This window comes from Haliotis rufescens, unplaced genomic scaffold (genome assembly GCF_023055435.1).
Source record: "Haliotis rufescens isolate VD_foot unplaced genomic scaffold, xgHalRufe1.0.p SCAF_14, whole genome shotgun sequence".
NCBI classification, from domain to species: Eukaryota; Metazoa; Mollusca; class Gastropoda; order Lepetellida; family Haliotidae; genus Haliotis; species Haliotis rufescens.
The window spans coordinates 14809381-14834207 of record NW_025963824.1 but is presented as its reverse complement, the minus strand read 5'-3'; the positions used below and the strand labels follow the sequence as shown (position 1 = coordinate 14834207).

Here is a 24827-nt window from a genome sequence, read left to right as displayed (position 1 = left end):
TCACCTCACCTTTCTGCGTCGCCTGAAACCCTGCAGATGTCACCTCACCTCACCTTTCTGCGTCGCCAGACACCCTGCAGATGTCACCTCACCTCACCTCACCTTTCTGCGTCGCCTGAAACCCTGCAGATGTCACCTCGCCTCACCTCACCTTTCTGCGTCGCCTGAAACCCTGCAGATGTCACCTCACCTCACCTCACCTTTCTGCGTCGCCTGAAACCCTGCAGATGTCACCTCACCTCACCTTTCTGCGTCGCCAGACACCCTGCAGATGTCACCTCACCTCACCTCACCTTTCTGCGTCGCCTGAAACCCTGCAGATGTCACCTCGCCTCACCTCACCTCACCTCACCTCACCTCACCTCACCTCACCTCACCTCACCTCACCGTTCTGCGTCGCCAGACACCCTGCAGATGTCACCCCACCTCACCTCACCTCTCTGCGTCGCCTGAAACCCTGCAGATGTCACCTCACCTCACCTCACCTCACCTCACCTCACCTCACCTCACCTCACCTCACCTCACCTCACCTCACCTCACCTCACCTCGCCTTTCTGCGTCGCCTGAAACCCTGCATATGTCATTTTGCTACAACTCAGATTACAATATGACTATATAGCCTAATATGAATAGAGATTATGTCATGGATGTCACGTATCTCTGTCAACAATTTGTTTAGAGATGATTAACCCCTTCATTGGTCGGTGGAAATGTTTTTGTCTGGAAACAAAAAAACCGACCTTTTTTGCTATTACCGCTTTTCTGTCCCTCTCATCTACTTCAGACACGGTTTGTCGACTGTATCAATCTCCTTGTTTAGAACATCCGATACATGCACCAGTGGCCTTTTTGAAGTACTTAGCATGTAAGAAATAAATTTCGTACACCGGTAATTACCAATTACTTTGGAATACAGTGACCAAAGTGACCAAAGTGCAGTAGAATTGTCCTACTCGGGGATGGCCCATGAAAAGTAGTTCCGTTATCTCTTGTCATACTTTGTAAACGTCACTTTTAAATTTTCCTGTATATCAACTGGCCTTGTGGGCATCATGTCACCGGAAATCTAAGGGAACAATGGGTAGGTATGAGTGAGTGAGTGAGTGAGTGACATCCCGATGGGGACACCATGAATACTATTCACACATTTCTTTATTCGGGACAGGAAAGGGAACGTGTCGTTTTATGGAAGTACAAGAAATATCCAGTACGTTTAACAACACCTTCCGGACATTTCTGCATCCAAACCATAATCATTCGTCAATGAAATATCAATTTTTACTCCGAAGCGCAGGTAAAATCACTATAACAGAAGCACAAGTTGTTGTCAGTCACAAGTGAGGCTGCACATGCGGCAACGCGAAATAATCTACGACGATGAAAATATTTCGATTTTGGATTTTTGGTGAATGAAATACTGGTATTTTTCTATAGTATTTCTTGCCAAATGTTAATTTATTTTTATGGAATTGGGAGAGGGGTGAGTGAGTGAGTGAGTGAGTGAGTGAGTGAGTGGGTAAGTGAGTGAGTGAGTGAGGGAGGGAGTGAGGGAGTGAGGGAGGGAGTGAGAAGTTATCTGAGTGAGTGAGTGAGTGAGTGAGTGAGTGATGCATGTCTCTATATATACGGTACTGACAAACGTGGAATGATAATCAGGATGTTTCTCAAATATTTAAAACCATGTAGCAGGCTGAAAGTGTCAACATGGCGTCAACAGTGTTCGGTCTTGATGTGACGTCATCTACTGTGACGTCATGCATTACATCACCAATGGTCTCTGTATCATGAGCCATAGCGATAATAATTATATGACACAATATTCAATTTCAGGTGGCCTTGCTATTGCTGTGCCGGGGGAACTAATGGGGTATTGGGAGGCCCACCAGAGATTTGGTAAACTACCGTGGAAATATCTCTTTGAGCCAACAATCAAGATGTGCAGAGAAGGAGTGAAGTTAACCAAGGCAACGGCTTATGGAATATCCAGATCCGTCGACCTACTTCGAAACGGTTCATTCACGTAAGCACAACGTGTTTCTTTGTTGCCTAAAATATAGTTGCAGTCATGCTTGTGACTTGTACAACAAAACGATATGAGAACTCCCGGCTCGAATTTAAGGGCCGAATCAACCTATGCTTGTCGTTCGAGACCACAAATATTTCGGTTGGTATGACTCGGTGAGTTATGTGAGTACGTCTAACTGAACGACCCAACGGCGTGGGACGTTGGTCATAAAGCTCCCATGTGATGTACAACCAGCCTTCGCATTAATTGAATGTTGCTGGTCAGATGGGCACGAGCGATTATCAGTCTGTCATGACAACTAGTGTAACGCATTAACCTGTCTGATTTCTGGTTTGATGAGGGGCGGTCGGGTAGCCTAGTGGTTAAAGCGTTCGCTCGTCACGCCGAAGACCCGGGTTCGATTCCCGACATGGGTACGATGTGTGAAGCCCATTTCTGGTGTCCCCCGCCGTGATATTGCTGGAATATTGCTAAAAGCGGCGTAAAACCTCACTCACTCACTCACTCACTCACTCACTCACTCACTCACTCACTCACTCACTCACTCACTCACTCACTCACTCACTCACTCACTCACTCACTCACTCACTCACTCACTCACTCACTCACTCACTCACTCACTCACTCACTCACTCACTCACTCACTCACTCACTCACTCACTCACTCACTCACTCACTCACTCACTCACTCACTCACTCACTCACTCACTCACTCACTCACTCACTCACTCACTCACTCACTCACTCACTCACTCACTCACTCACTCACTCACTCACTCACTCACTCACTCACTCACTCACTCACTCACTCACTCACTCACTCACTCACTCACTCACTCACTCACTCACTCACTCACTCACTCACTCACTCACTCACTCACTCACTCACTCACTCACTCACTCACTCACTCACTCACTCACTCACTCACTCACTCACTCACTCACTCACTCACTCACTCACTCACTCACTCACTCACTCACTCACTCACTCACTCACTCACTCACTCACTCACTCACTCACTCACTCACTCACTCACTCACTCACTCACTCACTCACTCACTCACTCACTCACTCACTCACTCACTCACTCACTCACTCACTCACTCACTCACTCACTCACTCACTCACTCACTCACTCACTCACTCACTCACTCACTCACTCACTCACTCACTCACTCACTCACTCACTCACTCACTCACTCACTCACTCACTCACTCACTCACTCACTCACTCACTCACTCACTCACTCACTCACTCACTCACTCACTCACTCACTCACTCACTCACTCACTCACTCACTCACTCACTCACTCACTCACTCACTCACTCACTCACTCACTCACTCACTCACTCACTCACTCACTCACTCACTCACTCACTCACTCACTCACTCACTCACTCACTCACTCACTCACTCACTCACTCACTCACTCTGGCTTGATGAGGGTTGCCGTGTTGTCCATTCAGGCTGCAAACAATTTGTACATATCAATGTTTTGTTCTATTGGTGCATAACTGTTTTACTATTCTATACCAGAATGGCCGCCTCCGTGGTCTTGTGGTAAAGCGTCCGCCCGGAGGGCGGAAGGTCCGGGGTTCGAAAACCGGCCGCGTCATACCAAAAGACGTTAAAAGATGGTACTTGTTGTTTACCCTGCCTGGCGCTCGGCATTAAGGGCCTTAAAGAAGGACTGGTCGGCTCGGAGTCAGTATACTGTGTCTGAGTGGGGTATCCATGTTAAACTGCGGCATGGTATCTCATTGAGCTAGCACTATAAATCGGCATCAGTCCGGACTAGTACAAACAGCCACACACACACACACACGTGCATGCACGTCGCTATATAGGTGCAATAATCTTGGACGCGACGTTAAACCCAATTTCACCTCACGTATACCAGAATGAACTTTAAACCTACATCTGAATATGTCAACGTTTTATTGTCTTACTGTGTAGCTGTTGTATCATTCCATACTAGATCGACTTCCACCCTACATCTGAATATGTCAACGTTTTATTGTATTACTGTGTAGCCGTTTTATCATTCCATACTAGATCGACTTCCACCCTACATCTGAATATGTCAACGTTTTATTGTCTTACTGTGTAGCTTTTTTATCATTCCATACTAGATCGACTTCCACCCTACATCTGAATATGTCAAAGTTTTATTGTACTACTGCGAAACTGTTTTATTACTCCATACCAGAATGTACTTCCACCGTACATCTGAATATGTCAACGTTTTATTGTATTACTGCATAACTGTTTTATTACTCCACACCAGAATGTACTTTCACCCTACATCTGAATATGTCAACGTTTTATTGTATTACTTTGTAACTGTTTTATTTACTCCACACCAGAATGTACTTTCACCCTACATCTGAATATGTCAACGTTTTATTGTATTACTGCATAACTGTTTTATTACTCCATACCATAATGTACTTCCACCCTACATCTGAATATGTCAACGTGTTATTGTATTACTTTGTAACTGTTTTATTTACTCCACACCAGAATGTACTTCCACCCTACATCTGAATATGTCAACGTTTTATTGTATTACTTTGTAACTGTTTTATTTACTCCACATCAGAATGTACTTCCACCCTACATCTGAATATGTCAAAGTTTTATTGTATTACTGCATAACTGTTTTATTACTCAACACCATAATGTACTTCCACCCTACATCTGAATATGTCAACGTTTTATTGTATTACTTTGTAACTGTTTTATTTACTCCACACCAGAATGTACTTCCACCCTACATCTGAATATGTCAACGTTTTATTGTATTACTTTGTAACTGTTTTATTACTCCACACCAGAATGTACTTCAACCATACGACTGGTGCCATGGTGAAGGCTGGAGACACGGTCAAGTATCCAAAACTCGCAGACACCCTGGAGACTGTCGCTACTGAAGGGGCCTCGGCCTTCTATAACGGCAGCCTGACTGATGCCATAGTGACTGAGATAAAGGAAAATGGTGGGTGTTGTTGAATGGGCGGGGTAGGGGAGAAGATAGGTGAGATAGAGGTGAATGGTTGGTGATGTTGAAAGGTGTGATGGAGGAGAATGGTGTTGAAAGGTGCGATGGAGGAGAATGGTGTTGAATGGTGAGATGGAGGAGAATGGTCAGAGGTGTTGAAAGATGAGGTGGAGGAGAAAGGTGTTGAATGCTGAGATGGAGGAAAATGGTGTTGAATGGTGAGATGGAGGAAAATGAGGGGTGATGTTGAATGATGTGATGGGGAGAGTGTTGAATGTTGTTGAATGGTGTGATGGAGGAAAATGGTATTGAATGGTGTGATGGAGGAGAATGGTCTGAGGTGTTGAAAGATGAGGTCGAGGAGAAAGGTGTTGAATGGTGAGATGGAGGAGAATGGTGGGTGATGTTGAATAATGTGATGGGGAGAGTGTTGAGTGTTGTTGAATGGTGAGATGGAGGAGAATGTTGTTGAATGGTGTGATTGAGGAGAATGGTGTTGAATGGTGAGATGTAGGAAAATGGTCTTGAATTGTGTGGCGGAGGAACGTGATGAGTGTCGTTCAATGGTTTGATGGAGGAGAAGGGTGAGTGGTGTTGAATGGCGTGATTGGGGAGAGAGTTGAGTGTTGTTGAATGGTGTGATGGAGAAGAATTGTTTGTAGTGTTGAATGATGAGGTGGAGGAGAATGGTGGGAGGTGTTGAATTGTGTGATGGAGGAGAGTTGTGAGTGTTGTTGAATGGTGTGATGGAGAAGAATAGTTTGTGATGTTGAATGGTGTGATGGAGGTGAATGGTGAGAGGTATTGAATGGTCTGATGGTGGAGAATGTTGAGAGGTGTTGAATGGTGTGATGGAGGAGACTGGTGAATGGTGTTGTTTGATAAGATGGAGGAGAATGGTGAATGGTGTTGAATGGTGTGATGGAGGAGAATGGTGAAGGATGTATTCCAACGCATAAATGTTAATGTGTCGTTTGTTATCTCTGAGTAGGCTAAAACCACAACAAGTCCGATCTCTCTCAACTGTGGTTCATTCCAGGTGGCATCGTATCAAAAGAAGACCTGATTGGGTATACGGCCTCATGGCGAACACCAGTTACCTTCACCCTGAGAGATGGCAACACAGTGCACTCAATGCCCGCAACAGGAAGTGGAGCTGTGTATGCATACATCCTCAATGTCCTAGACGGTATGGCCTTGCCTTTAATGTCCTAGACTGTATGGTCTTGCACTTAATGTCCTTGACGGTATGGCCTTGCCTTTAATGTCCTAGACTGTATGGCCTTGCCCTCAATGTCCTATACGGTATGGCCTTACCTCAACGTTCTTGACGGTATGGCCTTGCCTTTAATGTCCTAGACTGTATGGCATTGCCCTCAATGTCCTGTACGGTATGGCCTTACCTCAACGTTCTTGACGGTATGGCCTTGCCTTTAATGTCCTAGACTGTATGGCCTTGCACTCAATGTCCTAGACGGTATGGCCTTGCCTTTAATGTCCTAGACGGTATGGCCTTACCCTGAATGTCCTACACGGTATGGCCTTACCCTCAATCTCCTAGACTATGTGGCCTTACCCTAAATAACCTAGACCGTATGGCCCTGCACTTAATGTCTTAGACTGTATGGCCATGCACTCGATGTCCTAGGCGGCATTCCCTTACCTTCAATGTCCTAGACTGTATGTCCTTGCCCTCAATGTCCTAGACAGTATCCCTTGTCCTCAATGTCATAGAAGGTATGGCATTACCCTCAATGCCCTAGACGGCATTGCATTGTCCTCAATGTCCTAGAAGGTATGGCATTACCCTCAATGCCCTAGACGGTATAGCCTTGTCCCCAATGTCCTAGACGGTATGGCCTTACCCTCAATGTCTAAGATGGTATGGCCTTGTCCCCAATGTCCTAGACGATATGGCCTGGTCCTCAATGTCCAAGACGGTTGGCCTTGTCCCCAATGTCATAGAAGGTATGGCCTTGCCCCCAATGTCCTAGACGGTATGGCCTTGTCCTCAATGTCCTAGACGGTATGGCCTGGTCTCCAATGTCCTAGACGGTATGGCCTGGTCTCAAATGTCCAAGACGATATGGCCTGGTCTCCAATGTCCTAGATGGTATGGTCTTACCCTTAATGTCCTAGACGGTATTGCCTTGTCCCCAATGTCCTAGACGGTATGGCCTGGTCTCCAATGTCCTAGACGGTATGGCCATGTCCCCAATGTCCTAGACGGTATGGCCTTGTCCCCAATCTCTTAGACGGTATTGCCTGGGCTCCAATGTCCTAGAAGGTATGGCCTGGTCTCCAATGTCCTAGACGTTATGGCCTTGTCCTCAATGTCCTAGATGATATAGCCTTCTCAACAATGTCCAAGACGGTATTGCCTTGTTCCCAATATCCTAGACGGTATGGCCTGGTCTCCAATGTCCTAGACGGTATGGCCTTGTCCCCAATGTCCTAGACGGTAGGGCCTGGTCTCCAATGTCCAAGACGGTATGGCCTGGTGTCCAATGTCCTAGAAGGTATGGTATTACCCTTAATGTCCTCGACGGTTTTGTCTTGTCCTCAATGTCCTAGACGGTATGGCCTGGTCTCCAATGTCCTAGACGGTATGGCCTTGTCCTCAATGTCCTAGACGGTATAGCCTTGTCCCCAATGTCCTAGACGGTATGGCCTTGTCCTCAATGTCCAAGACGGTATGGCTTGGTCTCCAATGTCCTAGAAGGTATGGTCTTACCCTTAATGTCCTAGACGGTATTGCCTTCTCCCCAATGTCCATGACGGTATGGCCTTGTCCTCAATGTTCAAGACGGTATGGCCTTGCCCCCAATGTTCTGGACGGTATGGCCTTGTCCCCAATGTCCTAGACGGTATGGCGTGGTCTCCAATGTCCTAGAAGGTATGGTCTTTCCCTTAATGTCTTACACGGTCTTGCCTTGTCCCCAATGTCCTAGACGGTATAGCCTTGTCACCAATGTCCTAGACGGTATGGCCTTGTCCCCAATGTCCTAGACGGTATGGCCGTATCCTCAATGTCCTAGACGGTATGGCCTGGTCTCCAATGTCCTAGACGGTATGGCCTTATCCCCAATGTCCTAGACGGTATTGCCTTGTCCCCAATGTCCTAGACGGTATTGCCTTGTCCCCAATGTCCTAGACGATATGGCCTGGTCTCCAATGTCCTAGAAGTTATTGCCTTGTTCCCAATGTCCAAGACGGTATTGCCTTGTCCCCAATGTCCTAGAAGGTATGGTCTTACCGTTAATGTCCTAGACGGTATTGCCTTGTCCCCAATGTCCAAGACGGTATGGCCTTGTCCTCAATGTTCAAGACGGTATCGCCTTGTCCCCAATGTCCTAGACGGTATGGCCTGGTCTCCAATATCCTAGACGGTATGGCCTGGTCTCCAATGTCCTAGATGGTATGGTCTTACCCTTAATGTCCTAGACGGTATTGACTTGTCCCCAATGTCCTAGACGGTATGGCCTTGTCCTCAATGTTCAAGAAGGTATGGCCTTGTCCCCAGTGTCCTAGAAGGTATGGCCTGGTCTCCAATGTCCTAGATGGTATTGCCTTGTCCCCAATGTCCAAGACGGTATGGCTTGATCTCCAATGTCCTAGAAGGTATGGCCTTACCCTCAATGTCCTAGACGATATGGCCTTGTCCTAAATGTCCAAGACGGTATTGCCTTGTCCTCAATGTTCTAGACGGTAGTGCCTGGGCTCCAATGTCATAGAAGGTATGGCCTGGTGTCCAATGTCCTAGACGGTATTGCCTTCTCCCCAATGTCCTAGACGGTATGGCCTGGTCACCAATGTCCAAGACGGTATGGCCTGGTCTCCAATGTCCTAGATGGTATGGTCTTACCCTTAATGTCCTAGACGGTATTGCCTTGTCCCCAATGTCCTAGACGGTATGGCCTGGTCTCCAATGTCCTAGACGGTATGGCCATGTCCCCAATGTCCTAGACGGTATGGCCTTGTCCCCAATCTCCTAGACGGTATTGCCTGGGCTCCAATGTCCTAGAAGGTATGGCCTGGTCTCCAATGTCCTAGACGGTATGGCCTTGTCTCCAATGTCCTAGACGGTATGGCCTTGTCCTCAATGTCCTAGATGATATAGCCTTCTCACCAATGTCCAAGACGGTATTGCCTTGTCCCCAATATCCTAGACGGTATGGCCTGGTCTCCAATGTCCTAGACGGTATGGCCTGGTCTCCAATGTCCAAGACGGTATGGCCTTGTCCTCAATGTCCAAGACGGTATTGCCTTGTCCCCAATGTCCTAGACGGTATGGCCTTGTCCTCAATGTCCTAGACGGTATTGCCTGGTCTCCAATGTCCTAGACGGTATGGCCTGGTCTCCAATGTCCTAGACGGTATTGCCTTGTCCCCAATGTCCTAGACGGTAGTGCCTGGTCTCCAATGTCCAAGACGGTATGGCCTGGTGTCCAATGTCCTAGAAGGTATGGTCTTACCCTTAATGTCCTAGACGGTATTGCCTTGTCCCCAATGTCCTGGACGGTATGGCCTGGTCTCCAATGTCCTAGACGGTATGGCCTTGTCCCCAATGTCCTAGACGGTATGGCCTTGTCCTCAATGTCCAAGACGGTATGGCTTGGTCTCCAATGTCCTAGAAGGTATGGTCTTACCCTTAATGTCCTAGACGGTATTGCCTTCTCCCCAATGTCCATGACGGTATGGCCTTGTCCTCAATGTTCAAGACGGTATGGCCTTGCCCCCAATGTTCTGGACGGTATGGCCTTGTCCCCAGTGTCCTAGACGGTATGGCGTGGTCTCCAATGTCCTAGAAGGTATGGTCTTTCCCTTAATGTCTTACACGGTCTTGCCTTGTCCCCAATGTCCTAGACAGTATAGCCTTGTCACCAATGTCCTCGACGGTATGGCCTTGTCCCCAATGTCCTAGACGGTATGGCCTTATCCTCAATGTCCTAGACGGTATGGCCTGGTCTCCAATGTCCTAGAAGGTATGGTCTTACCCTTAATGTCCTAGACGGTATTGCCTTCTCCCCAATGTCCATGACGGTATGGCCTTGTCCTCAATGTTCAAGACGGTATGGCCTTGCCCCCAATGTTCTGGACGGTATGGCCTTGTCCCCAATGTCCTAGACGGTATGGCGTGGTCTCCAATGTCCTAGAAGGTATGGTCTTTCCCTTAATGTCTTACACGGTCTTGCCTTGTCCCCAATGTCCTAGACGGTATGGCCTTATCCTCAATGTCCTAGACGGTATGGCCTGGTCTCCAATGTCCTAGACGGTATGGCCTTATCCTCAATGTCCTAGGCGGTATTGCCTTGTCCACAATGTCCTAGACGGTATGGCCTGGTCTCCAATGTCCTAGACGGTATGGCCATGTCCCCATTGTCCTAGACGGTATGGCCTTGTCCCCAATCTCCTAGACGGTATTGCCTGGGCTCCAATGTCCTAGAAGGTATGGCCTGGTCTCCAATGTCCTAGACGGTATGGCCTGGTCTCCAATGTCCTAGACGGTATGGCCTTGTCACCAATGTCCTAGAAGGTATGGCCTGGTCTCCAATGTCCTAGACGGTATGGCCTTGTCCCCAATGTCCTAGACGGTATGGCCTGGTCTCTAATGTCCAAGACGGTATGGCCTGGTCTCCAATGTCCTCGACGGTATGGCCTTGTCCCCAATGTCCTAGACGGTATGGCCTGGTCTCTAATGTCCAAGACGGTATGGCCTGGTCTCTAATGTCCAAGACGGTTTTGCCTTGTCCCCAATGTCCTAGACGATATGGCCTGGTCTCTAATGTCCAAGACGGTATGGCCTGGTCTCTAATGTCCAAGACGGTATGGTCTTACCCTTAATGTCCTAGATGGTATGGTCTTACCCTTAATGTCCTAGACGGTATGGCCTGGTCTCCAATGTCCTAAACGGTATGGCCTGGTCTCCAATGTCCAAGACGGTATTGCCTTGTCCTCAATGTCCTAGATGGTAATGCCTTGTCCTCAATGTCCTAGACGGTATTGCCTTGTCCCCAACCTCCTAGACGGTATGGCCTTGTCCTCAATGTCGTAGACGGTATGGTTTGGTCTCCAATGTCCTAGACGGTATGGCCTGGTCTCCAATGTCCCAGACGGTATGGCCTTGTCCTCAATGTCCTAGACGGTATGGCCTGGTCTCCAATGTCCAAGACGGTATGGCCTGGTGTCCAATGTCCTAGAAGGTATGGTCTTACCCTTAATGTCCTAGACGGTATTGCCATGTCCCCAATGTCCTAGACGGTATGGCCTGGTCTCCAATGTCCTAGACGGTATGGCCTTGTCCTCAATGTCCTAGACGGTATAGCCTTGTCCCCAATGTCCTACAAGGTATGGCCTTGTCCTCAATTTCCTAGACGGTATGGCCTGGTCTCCAATGTCCAAGACGGTATGGCCTGGTCTCCAATGTCCTAGAAGGTATGGCCTTGTCCCCAATGTCCTAGACGGTATTGCCTGGTCTCCATGTTCAAGACGGTATGGCCTTGTCCTCAATGTCCTAGACGGTATAGCCTTGTCACCAATGTCCAAGACGGTATGGCCCGGTCCTCAATGTCCTAGACGGTATAGCCTTGTCACCAATGTCCAAGACGGTATGGCCTGGTCTCCAATGTCCTAGAAGGTATGGCCTTACCCTCAATGTCCTAGACGGTATGGCCTGGTCTCCAATGTCTTAGTCTGTATGGCCTTGTCCTTAATGCCCTAGACGGTATGGCCTTGTCACCAATGTCCAAGACGGTATGTCATCATTGTCCCCAATGTCCTAGACGATATGGCTCCTTTCTCAATGTCCAGGCGATATGTCATCATTGTCCCCAATGTCCTAGACGGTATAGTCTTCTTTTCATTCTTTATTCATGATCAAACACTAAGTCAAAAGTCCTATAGTCCTATAGTACCTTTAGTACAGAGACGTCACATACATTTTAACTTTGTTTCTATACATCAATGCGTGGCTTATGAAGATGGGCGTGTTTGTTATTATCAAAAACTGGCTCCCTCAGGAGATGTCGCTTGGGTGAGATCAAGCGATATCTACAGTGTAGATATCGCTGCAATGAAATTGCATCACAATGCTTTGAAGAACACTAAAGACACTGCTTTACAAACTGAAGAAGTTGGAAGATTGATGTAGGATGATAAATAAAATCTCACCATCATGTCTTTTGATATCAAATACATCAACACTTGTTGATAAAAGTGGAAAAAATCCCCGGCAAGCCTCGGAGTTTTGCCACTTTTATCTACTCCTGTTCATATATTTGATATCAAAAGACACTCGGGTTCGTTTCTCTATGTATAACTCACTTGTCTTTATACTAACTACTGGAATTCTATAATATTTGGCTCATTAATCTAACAAACAAGGATATATTTTCACCTCAATGGGAAGTAGAATGAACAGTCAAGTAGAACGCGATACCGTCCTCGAGAGACAGGATATTTACAAAACGCCAGAAAATAATCAGTCTCCATTATCTGCCGAAACTGGGTGTAAAAGGCAAAACACTGGTGAAAATTATATAAAAGATCACTAAATATCAGTGATGACACCAGGTGCTCCCGAAAAGGGAAAGCATGTTCTGTTTTAACGTAGCACCAGCCACAATATGCACAATAACGCGAACTATTATTGCTAGTCAAAAAGAATTAGTCTGTGATTTGTAATCGTACATACACGATTTAACAGAAACATATTCTCTCACGAAACATAGCGAGGTGCTGCTTCGACCGATTGTCCGCCCTTTCAGTCAAACTATTCACATTTAGTCATCAGTAGGTTAAGCTGTTCCAATATGAAACACAATGAAACAGTGACACTTATCACAAAAGAAAAGCCACCACCCAGTTGGAGTTTATGGTAGAGGCAGGATGTTTTCATTAACTGCTGCAGACAAATCGTTCTTTATTCTGAAAAGGCGTACAACCCTGGCCGTATACCTTGTACAGCTTCACTATGCTAACCATGCATGGGTGGTTTATCTATGGCTCTGTGTAATCCGCATCGTCACTGACTGCAGATATGACATAAACAGTTGTAGTTCGAAAATGTTGGATGCCATGTATCTGCGTAATAGATATGAATTGAAGCTTTGTGCTCCGAAGATACCTACCTACCTACCTACTTACCTACCTACCTACCTACCTACCTACCTACCTACCTACCTACCTACCTACCTACCTACCTACCTACCTACCTACCTACCTACCTTCCCACCTACCCACATACCTACCTACCCACATACCCACCCATCCAACCACCCACATACATACATACATACACACACACACACACACACACACACACACACACACACACACACACACACACACACACACACACACACACACACACACACACACACACACACACACACACACACACACACACACATACATACATACATACAATTGTTTAACGTAGGTGTTATCACGATAAAGGTGCATAGCTAGATTTTGAAATCAAGTACCGCTTATTAGGAGGAAGGCTAATGGTGTCTTGTATATATTTTGTACGTAACTGTTATAGTGCATAGCAAACTAGTAGGAATAGATATTCATCCTTAATATATAAAGAATTACAACATATACATAATCGACCACTTTTTGGTATATTAACATGTCTACCAGTTTCTAAATGCAATTGATCTGAAAAAAAACATCGAAATAGAAACAAAAACATCAAAACTGAGCCAGGGCCACTTTAGATTTCTGACTGATATGCTATTGGGGTACTCCTGTGTTAAAAAATAGCTTTAAACATTGAATACGATGATGTTTTAGTAGCATGATATGTCAAGCCTGTTCAAAGGTGTACTTTAGACGTGACATGAAGTTAGATGATGGCCACCTATTAAATAGTCTGCACTTCATGAATGCCTGTAACATGTAATATTGTTAGCTGGCATCGTGCCCCAGTGTGTATATATCAAGTTACATTTGCAGGGTACAACTTCACGAGTGAAAGTGTCTCGAATGATGACAACAGCATACTGACATACCACAGAATAGTGGAGGCTTTCAAGTTCGCATATGCCAAAAGATCAGAACTTGGTGATGAAGATTTTGAAGACGTGGCAGATGTAAGTTTGTTTGTTTCTTGTTTAACGCCGCACTCAGCAATATCCCAGCTCATTGACGGCGGTCTGTACATAATCGAATCTGGACCAGACATTCCATTCATGAGTATCGAACTACATAATTTGGATACGATGACGTGCATATAACAAGTCAGTGAGTCTGACCACCCGATCCCATTAGTCGCCCGTTATGGCCAAACAAACATGCGAAAATGGCAATTCACCTGCATGTAATTCCGACTGGAATGCCTCTTTAATGTCATCTGTGTTTGTGATCGTGTTTAAGTTGATGAAAAACATGACATCTCGGGAATTTGGAGATTCTACCCGGGCCAAGATTGATGACGCAGCAACTCACGACGCCAAGTACTATGGTGCTACCTTCTCCAGTGCGCTAGACCAAGGAACCACGCACCTCTCTGTTGTAGATGCGGAGGGAAACGCCGTTGCGATAACATCAACCATAAATTACTTGTGAGTCCAACTTGACATCGATCAGTTTTAAGATGTAAGGCAAACAATGGTGAAAAACATATTTTTACCCCTTTGGCGAACGCTGGGGGTATCACTGATCGAAGAAGAAACGAGCAGGGACTGTTTTACTTCGAGACAACCGTAAGTTCGACACGTCAAAGTTCGACATAACGTTGTGTGACTGTATATGTTTTCTTATACTGATAACTTATTGTATCTGATTTTTCTGAGGTTCCGTTTAAAAGATTAAAGGACATTTATTATTCATATGTATAATGTATGTTACAACTTCTTTCCTATTCAGTTTTGGATCGAAAGTTCTTGGTAAGACAACAGGAATAATTTATAACAATGAAATGGACGACTTCTCGACACCCGGTACTGTCAACGTGTACGGTGTGCCAGCATCACCCGCCAATTATATCAAACCCAGAAAGCGCCCTCTGTCGTCAATGTGTCCTACTGTTGTGGTAGATAACTCCGGTGACGTCATCTTGGTTTTGGGAGGAGCTGGTGGCCCAAAGATTACAACAGCTGCAGCATTGGTATGTTGAAGTACACCACCACAAGCAAAACACGAATCACCATTACAGATTTAGACCTAAAATCATGCAAACGTGTAATCAGGCTCGAAACTATAATACCATATGGGGGCACGGGTGGTTTAGTCGTCAAAGGCGCAGCAATTTGCTGTGCAGAGTTGCGTCCCTTGTCATAACATCAACCTTCGATCGTGGGTTCGAGTCCTGGTTCGCCCCGATTAGTACCTACCATTGAAGTGAGTTACCAAAACTCGACATCACCCATTCACGCACACACACACACACACACACACACACACACACACACACACACACACACACACACACACACACACACACACACACACACACACACACACACACACACACACACACGCGCTCACATGCACGTAGCCATATAAGTGCAATAATGTTGAAGGCGACGTTAATCCCAATTTGATCTCACCTCACCTCATTCCGGACTGGGCTTTGAAACACATTCCGACTGTCTAGTAAGCGCCGTTTTGATTGGTAGAAGGGAGGGCGTTCCGACGTGACCCGTAATGGGATGTGTTCAGATCCTAGCTTGGCAGTAGCAAGAGGGAAGATTTAATCTCAAACATTCAGTCACTCGCTTTATGTTGACATTAATGTTAGTTTGGCAAAATATATTGTACAAAATGGCGACGCCCGTCAAAACAATCTCATCGATAATCAAGATTTATATTGTGAAAAAACGGGTCTTCCTTTGCGAAGTGCATCAAATCATTTGAGCAGCTTGATTGAAAACATGAAGAATTGCAAAACATCTATCGATGCCGAGTTGGCGGGACACATGCTTTGCAAATCCTGGAATATGCATGTTAAAGTCCATGTTATTTACGAACCGGACGTCTGGTTCGTTCAGCGCTCTTGATTGGACTGCGCAGTGACTGGTTGGTCCAGCCATAATGTAACTCCGGTTATCACTGATGATTGGTGTGCACATGATAATTAACGATGTTAAATCACAAAGGATGAACAACTTCTTTATTACAATAAGTGCGACGTTTCGGTGTAGATCCTAACACCTTTATCAAGTAAGTGACATCACTTGCTTGAGGAAGGTGTCAGGATCTACACCGAAACGTCGCACTAATTGTTATAAAGAAGATGTTCATCCATAGAACTTGTCTTACTTCATCACACCAACGTCTAAATGCCACTGAAAGAAGTTAAATCACTGACGGAATATGTTGCACATACACCTTAACAATTTTGTGACACTGCAGAACATTGATGCACATCAATCATGACGTGTCACTGACAGAATATATTTCAGATGCACCCGTCTTCACGTTTGTTTCTGTATAGGTAACACTACATACCCTCAAGTTTGGGCAGGGTGCCGGAGAAGCCCTGGACCACAAACGTCTTCATCACCAGCTTTTGCCGTCCACATTATCAGTTGAAGATGGCTTTCCAAAGGTGAGGTTTATCACATGCATATGTGTGTCACTGTGTGTATTGAGGCAGACGTTCAACAGGTGAGGTTTATCACATGCAAATGTGTGTTACATTGTGTATGAGGAGGACGTTCAACAGGTGAGGTTAATCACTTCCATATGTGTGTCACTGTGTCTATTGAGGAGGACGATCAACAGGTGAGGTTAATCACATGCAAATGTGTGTCACTGTGTCTATTGAGGAGGACGTTCAACAGGTGAGGTTTATCACTTGCATATGTGTGTCACTGTGTGTATTGAGGAGGACGTTCAACAGGTGAGGTTTATCACATGCAAATGTGTGTCACTGTGTGTATTGAGGAGGACGTTCAACAGGTGAGGTTTATCACATGCATATGTGTGTCACTGTGTGTATTGAGGATGACGTTCAACAGGTGAGGTTTATCACATGCAAATGTGTGTCACTGTGTCTATTGAGGAGGACGATCAACAGGTGAGGTTAATCACTTGCATATGTGTGTCACTGTGTGTATTGAGGATGACGTTCAACAGGTGAGGTTTATCACTTGCATATGTGTGTCACTGTGTGTATTGAGGAGGACGTTCAACAGGTGAGGTTTATCACATGCATATGTGTGTCACTGTGTGTATTGAGGAGGACGTTCAACAGGTGAGGTTTATCACATGCATATGTGTGTCACTTTGTGTATTGAGGAGGACGTTCAACAGGTGAGGTTAATCACATGCATATGTGTGTCACTTTGTGTATTGAGGGGGACGTTTAACAGGTGAGGTTTATCACATGCATATGTGTGTCACTGTGTGTATTGAGGAGGACGTTCAACAGGTGAGGTTTATCACATGCATATGTGTGTCACTTTGTGTATTGAGGAGGACGTTCAACAGGTGAGGTTTATCACATGCATATGTGTGTCACTTTCTGTATTGAGGAGGACGTTCAACAGGTGAGGTTTATCACATGCATATGTGTGTCACTGTGTGTATTGAGGAGGACGTTCAACAGGTGCGGTCTATCACATGCATATGTGTGTCACTTTGTGTATTGAGGAGGACGTTCAACAGGTGAGGTTTATTACATGCATATGTGTGTCACTGTGTGTATTGAGGAGGACGTTCAACAGGTGAGGTTTATCACATGCATATGTGTGTCACTGTGTGTATTGAGGAGGGCGTTCAACAGGTGAGGTTTATCACATGCATATGTGTGTCACTGTGTGTATTGAGGGGGACGTTCAACAGGTGAGGTTTATCACATGCATATGTGTGTCACTGTGTGTATTGAGGAGGACGTTCAACAGGTGAGGTTTATCACATGCATATGTGTGTCACTGTGTGTATTGAGGAGGACGATCAACAGGTGAGGTTAATCACTTGCATATGTGTGTCACTGTGTGTATTGAGGAGGACGTTCAACAGGTGAGGTTTATCACATGCATATGTGTGTCACTTTGTGTATTGAGGAGGACGTTCAACAGGTGAGGTTAATCACGTGCATATGTGTGTCACTGTGTGTATTGAGGAGGACGATCAACAGGTGAGGTTTATCACATGCATGTGTGTGTCACTGTGTGTATTGAGGAGGACGATAAACAGGTGAGGTTAATCACATGCATATGTGTGTCACTGTGTGTATTGAGGAGGACGTTCAACAGGTGAGGTTTATCACATGCATATGTGTGTCACTTTGTGTAATGAGGAGGACGTTCAACAGGTGAGGTTAATCACATGCATATGTGTGTCACTGTGTGTATTGAGGAGGACGTTCAACAGGTGAGGTTTATCACATGCATATGTGTGTCACTTTGTGTATTGAGGAGGACGTTCAACAGGTGAGGTTTATCACATGCATATGTGTGTCACTTTGTGTATTGAGGAGGACGTTCAACAGGTGAGGTTTATCACATGCATATGTGTGTCACTGTGTGTATTGAGGAGGACGTTCAACAGGTGAGGTTTATCACATGCATATGTGTGTCACTTTCTGTATTGAGGAGGACGTTCAACAGGTGAGGTTTATCACATGCATATGTGTGTCACTGTGTGTATTGAGGAGGACGTTCAACAGGTGAGGATTATCACATGCATATGTGTGTCACTGTGTGTATTGAGGAGGACGTTCAACAGGTGAGGTTTATCACATGCATATGTGTGTCACTGTGTCTATTGAGGAGGACGTTCAACAGGTGAGGTTTATCACATGCATATGTGTGTCACTTTGTGTATTGAGGAGGACGTTCAACAGGTGAGGTTTATCACATGCATATGTGTGTCACTTTGTGTATTGAGGAGGACGTTCAACAGGTGAGGTTTATCACATGCATATGTGTGTCACTGTGTGTATTGAGGAGGACGATCAACAGGTGAGGTTTATCACATGCATATTTGTGTCACTTTGTGTATTGAGGAGGACGTTCAACAGGTGAGGTTTATCACATGCATATGTGTGTCACTTTGTGTATTGAGGAGGACGTTCAACAGGTGAGGTTTATCACTTGCATATGTGTGTCACTTTGTGTATTGAGGAGGACGTTCAACAGGTGAGGTTTATCACATGCATATGTGTGTCACTGTGTGTATTGAGGAGGACGTTCAACAGGTGAGGTTTATCACATGCATATGTGTGTCACTTTCTGTATTGAGGAGGACGTTCAACAGGTGAGGTTTATCACATGCATATGTGTGTCACTGTGTGTATTGAGGAGGACGTTCAACAGGTGAGGATTATCACATGCATATGTGTGTCACTGTGTGTATTGAGGAGGACGTTCAACAGGTGAGGTTTATCACATGCATATGTGTGTCACTGTGTGTATTGAGGAGGACGTTCAACAGGTGAGGTTTATCACATGCATATGTGTGTCACTTTGTTTATTGAGGAGGACGTTCAACAGGTGAGGTTTATCACATGCATATGTGTGTCACTTTGTGTATTGAGGAGGACGTTCAACAGGTGAGGTTTATCACATGCATATGTGTGTCACTGTGTGTATTGAGGAGGACGATCAACAGGTGAGGTTTATCACATGCATATGTGTGTCACTTTGTGTATTGAGGAGGACGTTCAACAGGTGAGGTTTATCACATGCATATGTGTGTCACTGTGTGTATTGAGGAGGACGTTCAACAGGTGAGGTTTATCACATGCATATGTGTGTCACTGTGTGTATTGAGGAGGACGTTCAACAGGTGAGGTTTATCACATGCATATGTGTGTCACTTTGTGTATTGAGGAGGACGTTCAACAGGTGAGGTTTATCACATGCATATGAATGTCACTGTGTGTATTGAGGAGGACGTTCAACAGGTGAGGTTTATCACATGCATATGTGTGTCACTTTCTGTATTGAGGAGGACGTTCAACAGGTGAGGTTTATCACATGCATATGTGTGTCACTGTGTGTATTGAGGAGGACGTTCAACAGGTGAGGTTTATCACATGCATATGAATGTCACTGTGTGTATTGAGGAGGACGTTCAACAGGTGAGGTTTATCACATGCATATGTGTGTCACTGTGTGTATTGAGGAGGACGTTCAACAGGTGAGGTTTATCACATGCATATGTGTGTCACTTTGTGTATTGAGGAGGACGATCAACAGGTGAGGTTTATCACATGCATATGTGTGTCACTGTGTGTATTGAGGAGGACGTTCAACAGGTGAGGTTAATCACATGCATATGTGTGTCACTGTGTGTATTGAGGAGGACGTTCAACAGGTGAGGTTTATCACATGCATATGTGTGTCACAGTGTATATTGAGGAAGTTCAACATGTGAGATGTCCCCCACTATATATTGAGGGTGACTCTTTGAAGGCAGCTTTCCAGGCGAATCAGGGAATTGTTGTTAACGTTTAAGATGTTATCTTTTCTTAAGAGCAACAGTGTTCCGGTCCTTAGATTCTATCGTCATCGATATTCCATATCTTATTCCAATGCAGGCAGTGCTGAATGGTCTCATTGCTAAAGGCCACAACGTCACAGGCTACGGACTCACATCAGTTGTCAATATAGTCAGGGTCAAGGACAACATGAGGCACAGTGCTTGTGATCTACGAAAGGGTGGCCAGCCAGACGGATATTAGTGAATGAAACCACATTAATTGGGAATCGGTTATGTGATGAAATAATCAATGCCATCTTACTGAGTATAACGTGTTCAATTTGACATGCCCATTACATAAACGTTTCTCTTTGCCTTTGTGACCTTGAATGTATGTAATGGTTTTGTAAGTATACGACGACCAAACGATATAACAATAAAATGTACGGTGAAATTTATATTCCTTCGCTTCTTGGTCAGTAACGTATAGAGTGAGTGAGTGAGTGAGTGAGCGGGTGTGTAGGGGGGTGGTTGGGTGGCTGGGTGATTGGGTGTGTGTGAGTGAGTGAGTGAGTGAGTGAGTGAGTGAGTTCTGCCCACCCAAGCAGTGTATTGATACGCGGTTTCTAAAGTTACTGTATTGAAAAAAAATAGTTTTGTAAACATTGATTACTTTAAGAAATCCATGATATGATAAAGATCTTCTTAGCCTCGTTCGTTTCTGTATCGTAAATATCATATATTAGGAATAAAAACTATGTAAACTGAGAAGCAAAGGAAACAAAAACTTATCGAAAGCTACCGATATTATGTTCAGTGTGTTATTTTTGAAAATCAATATATTTCACTTTTGTTCAGCTTGCGTTTACAACTTTTCCAAACATCTCATCTCCATTGAACCAATACACTATTACACAGAACGGTGGGGTAGCCCACAGGTTAAAGCCGTCACGCCGGAGACCCTAGTTCGATTCGATTCTCCATATGGATACAGTGTGAAGCCCATTTATGTTGCCCCCAGCCGTGATATTGATGCAACATTGCTAAAGCGGCGTAAAACCATACTCACTCACTCTTCTTTTTACTTTCTTCAATCTGTTGCAGCAACGAGTGCTTATTAAATAGACATTATCAAATTTAACAACAGCTCTTTCAATATGCAACTGCATTATAAACCCAACTCAGCATACTTTCTGTTGGCCCTCAGGTTATTACTCTCGCCAAAGGCTCGCATATATTTGTCTGTTATTGAAATACACTCAGCTGAACATACCCGCTCTGCCCTGTGCTACAAACATTGGTTCGAAATAGAATAAGCAGAACCATTAAGCAACTAAGAATACATTTCTGAAGGCGTGATCTTTATTCTCAGACTTTTAGCTTCACTGGTCATGTGTGTGTGAATGGTTTCGACAATAAATATAAACTATTCAGTAGTAATTTCCAAAACTGTCACTTTCTAAAAGAGATCATTGAGTTGGAACTGATGTCGGTCTCCTCGTGGATATATTGATCACCTTTATCACTTCAACAATATAGATTATTTACGCATTACTGGATGGAACTGGTCTGGTTCTATAAGCAGCATTGTGTCTCTGTCGTGTTTCTGTCCAAGGTTGTATAGAGACAAAAGATGGCACCAAATCATATCAATGTCGTCCTTCTTGCCTGTGTCCGTGAAATCGTCATTGTATGCCAAGCCTTGAACCAACAGAAGCAGCCAGTGGGAGCGGAAATGTGCAAGGGTTATTGTCGACAATTCTGGTGTAAATATTGTAGGTTTCTGCTGAATACATATGTCTGCAAGGTAAACAGTGTCAGACACCTACACAAATACAGCATATTGTTCTCTGTTCACAAGATTGTTCTGTACGTTTGTTGGTTGTCTAACGCCACAATAGGACATATTCCAGGTCTATGAAGGTGGTCTGTAAATAATCGAACTGGAGCAGTAGAGTACTGCCTGGACGACCAGTAAAGGTTGTTTTTGAACTCTTGTTTGGACCTTTATAACATCCAACATAGTCCATGTTTCCAGAAGAGACATGAACTACAGCATCATCATTAATGCTCGGGAAAACTCTCTCGGGTTGTCTTTACAAGATCAGGAAACATCCAATGTGTACAATGTATGTATATTTGCTAGCAAAAGTCTGTGGACAGAAACAGCATACTAACTCCCAGCCGACCAGTCGTTGTTTTAGACCCTCAATGCCGAACGCGAGGCAAGGTAGCACCAAGTACCATCTTTTAACGTCGTATGGTAGGACGCGGCTAGGGATGGAACCCCGGACCTTCTGTTCTCCAGGGACACGCTCTACATCTCGACCATGAAGGCGTCCTGTCTGAGCGAAGAAGTGTATCATATTAAAACATAGACATAATGCACTGGATAATGGCTCTTATGAAAAGTCACAACAATGATATTTCAAACCAGTAAGATGGGTTATATTTATTATTCAAGGATTACATCTTTACAACAATCTTCACCCTATCGGGCTTAAAGTGGCAACACGCTCCCACGTTTATCAGATTCCACGGCAAGCACATGAAAAAGAAAACGTCACCCCAAGTAACATTGCATGAAAAGTTGTCATTTAAATATCTGGGTAATTTTTGTCAAAGTTTCTAAAATTTAACATTACCTTCTCCGGAAAAACTAAATTTGATGATACAAAAACAAAGCAGATGAAACCGATCGCTCAAACGCATCACGACAACGGCCATGGTAGCCTGATGCACGTGAGTTCCGTGCAAATTGAAATGCACATGCCTTCCCACATTTGTTGCCCTATAAAAATCCACCCAGATCGGATAACATTCATTCGTTATTGAATTGCTACCACATGTCAAGATTGACAAGAAATCAGCGACGCCAAGCCCTTGTACGATTGTATGCTGGACAAACCGCCCGGCAAGTAGCCAATGCATTTCAAGTCCACGTAAGCTCCAGCAACGGTACCAGACCACCAACACTACAGATGGCCGACCACAGAGTGGTAGACCAAGGGTCACCACCTGACGTCAGGATCGTCAGATTGTGCGACAGCATCTCGACAGACCATGGGGACACATTAGTGCGGACACCGTGCGTCGACGACTGACGAGCAGACACCTCCTCTGTCACAGGGCTCACCGAGGACCCATTCTGACACCACGTCATCGCTGGGACCGTCTTCAGTGGGAAACACAGCACCAGCATTGGCGCCATCAGCAGTGGAGAAGAGTCCTCTTCTCAGACGAGAGCCGTTACTGTATCTCAACAGCAGATGGCAGAGAGAGAGAGTCTTGCGTCGCCGTGGGGAACGTTATTCGGATGTTTGTGTTGTTGAGAAAGACTTGTGGTGTGGTACGAGCATCATGGTGTGGGGTGGAATTGGTCTTGCGCTGCAACTGCTGAACTGCGTCAGGCGTTCCTCAGAGTGTGGGCTAAAGTGCCTATTGCCTTCATCAACCGTCTCATCTATTCCATGTATCGACGTTGCACGGCAGTCATCAATGCACATGGCGGACACACGAGATACTGACTTGTGATGCCATTTTCTCAGAGACTAGTGTTGTGTTTCATTCTAAGAACATTTGACACTTTAATTTCAACCTTGATGATTAGTTTTGCCAATTTTCATCTTTTTAATATGTCTCAAAGTTTGTTTACAGTGTTTGGACAAATAAGGTTTCTCATATGTCTATCCATGGTGACGTTTCTTTTGCGGTTCAGTATATGATGCCTAGTCCGCCATAACTCTAAGTAATTTACATGCACGTATCTTGCGCACGGTTGATAAGTGAATACGATTTCAATGGCCCATGCAAACTGATAGTTGTCTATGGTGGTTGATGAACACCAGAGTATGAGCAGGTTGTGTTTTTGCCTGAGTAGACAAACCAGTTTTGATTGAAACTTGTACTTAACGTCCCACGCCTTCTCTGTACGATGTCAAGCCATCAACAACGCCATCGAGCCTAACAACCCGACCCATAAGTCACCACTTTCAACAAGCATCGTTTGCTTGAGAAATTTTCTAAACTGGAATGTCAACTTGAATCTCCACGATTGTTTCTTATATCTGAACATAAACTGACGGCTAAAAAGAAAGTATACATCCATATTTGATAGTGGTTTAAAATGAAAGAAACAATGAATGGTTCTTCGATGGTGATGTAATGCGCAAGGTGGATCAGGTATTGTCATGATCAGATTGAGTTGGTTCCCAGATACCAGACATTTAGTGCTGTGGTGAAATTCGGTGACTTGATTAAATGTGTGTCATTGTACTGTGTGGTACGGTGCTATAACATCGTTCCGTAACCTGTTGATGGCGGGCAGCATCAAGTGATCCTGAAAAGGAAAGTAGCCGTCAGAGACATTGCAGTGGATGACAACCAGAATCTTGTGTTCGTGACCACCTGGAAACCACGT

General features: G+C 44.9%; 1 protein-coding gene across 1 annotated transcript in view; it reads left to right on the top strand.

Annotated features, from left to right (window-relative positions):
* LOC124117927 (glutathione hydrolase 1 proenzyme-like) overlaps nucleotides 1–20822 on the top strand; it is a 38835-nt gene extending 18013 nt beyond the window's left edge. The window contains exons 5-12 of the mRNA XM_048395770.1: nucleotides 1831–2020; nucleotides 4867–5027; nucleotides 6070–6219; nucleotides 13991–14127; nucleotides 14411–14598; nucleotides 14903–15143; nucleotides 16473–16586; nucleotides 20526–20822. Coding sequence (XP_048251727.1) covers nucleotides 1831–2020; nucleotides 4867–5027; nucleotides 6070–6219; nucleotides 13991–14127; nucleotides 14411–14598; nucleotides 14903–15143; nucleotides 16473–16586; nucleotides 20526–20669 — 1325 coding nt within the window. The 3' untranslated portion in view covers nucleotides 20670–20822. The remainder of the gene's footprint in view (nucleotides 1–1830; nucleotides 2021–4866; nucleotides 5028–6069; nucleotides 6220–13990; nucleotides 14128–14410; nucleotides 14599–14902; nucleotides 15144–16472; nucleotides 16587–20525) is intronic.
* The last annotated feature ends 4005 nt before the right edge of the window (nucleotides 20823–24827 follow it).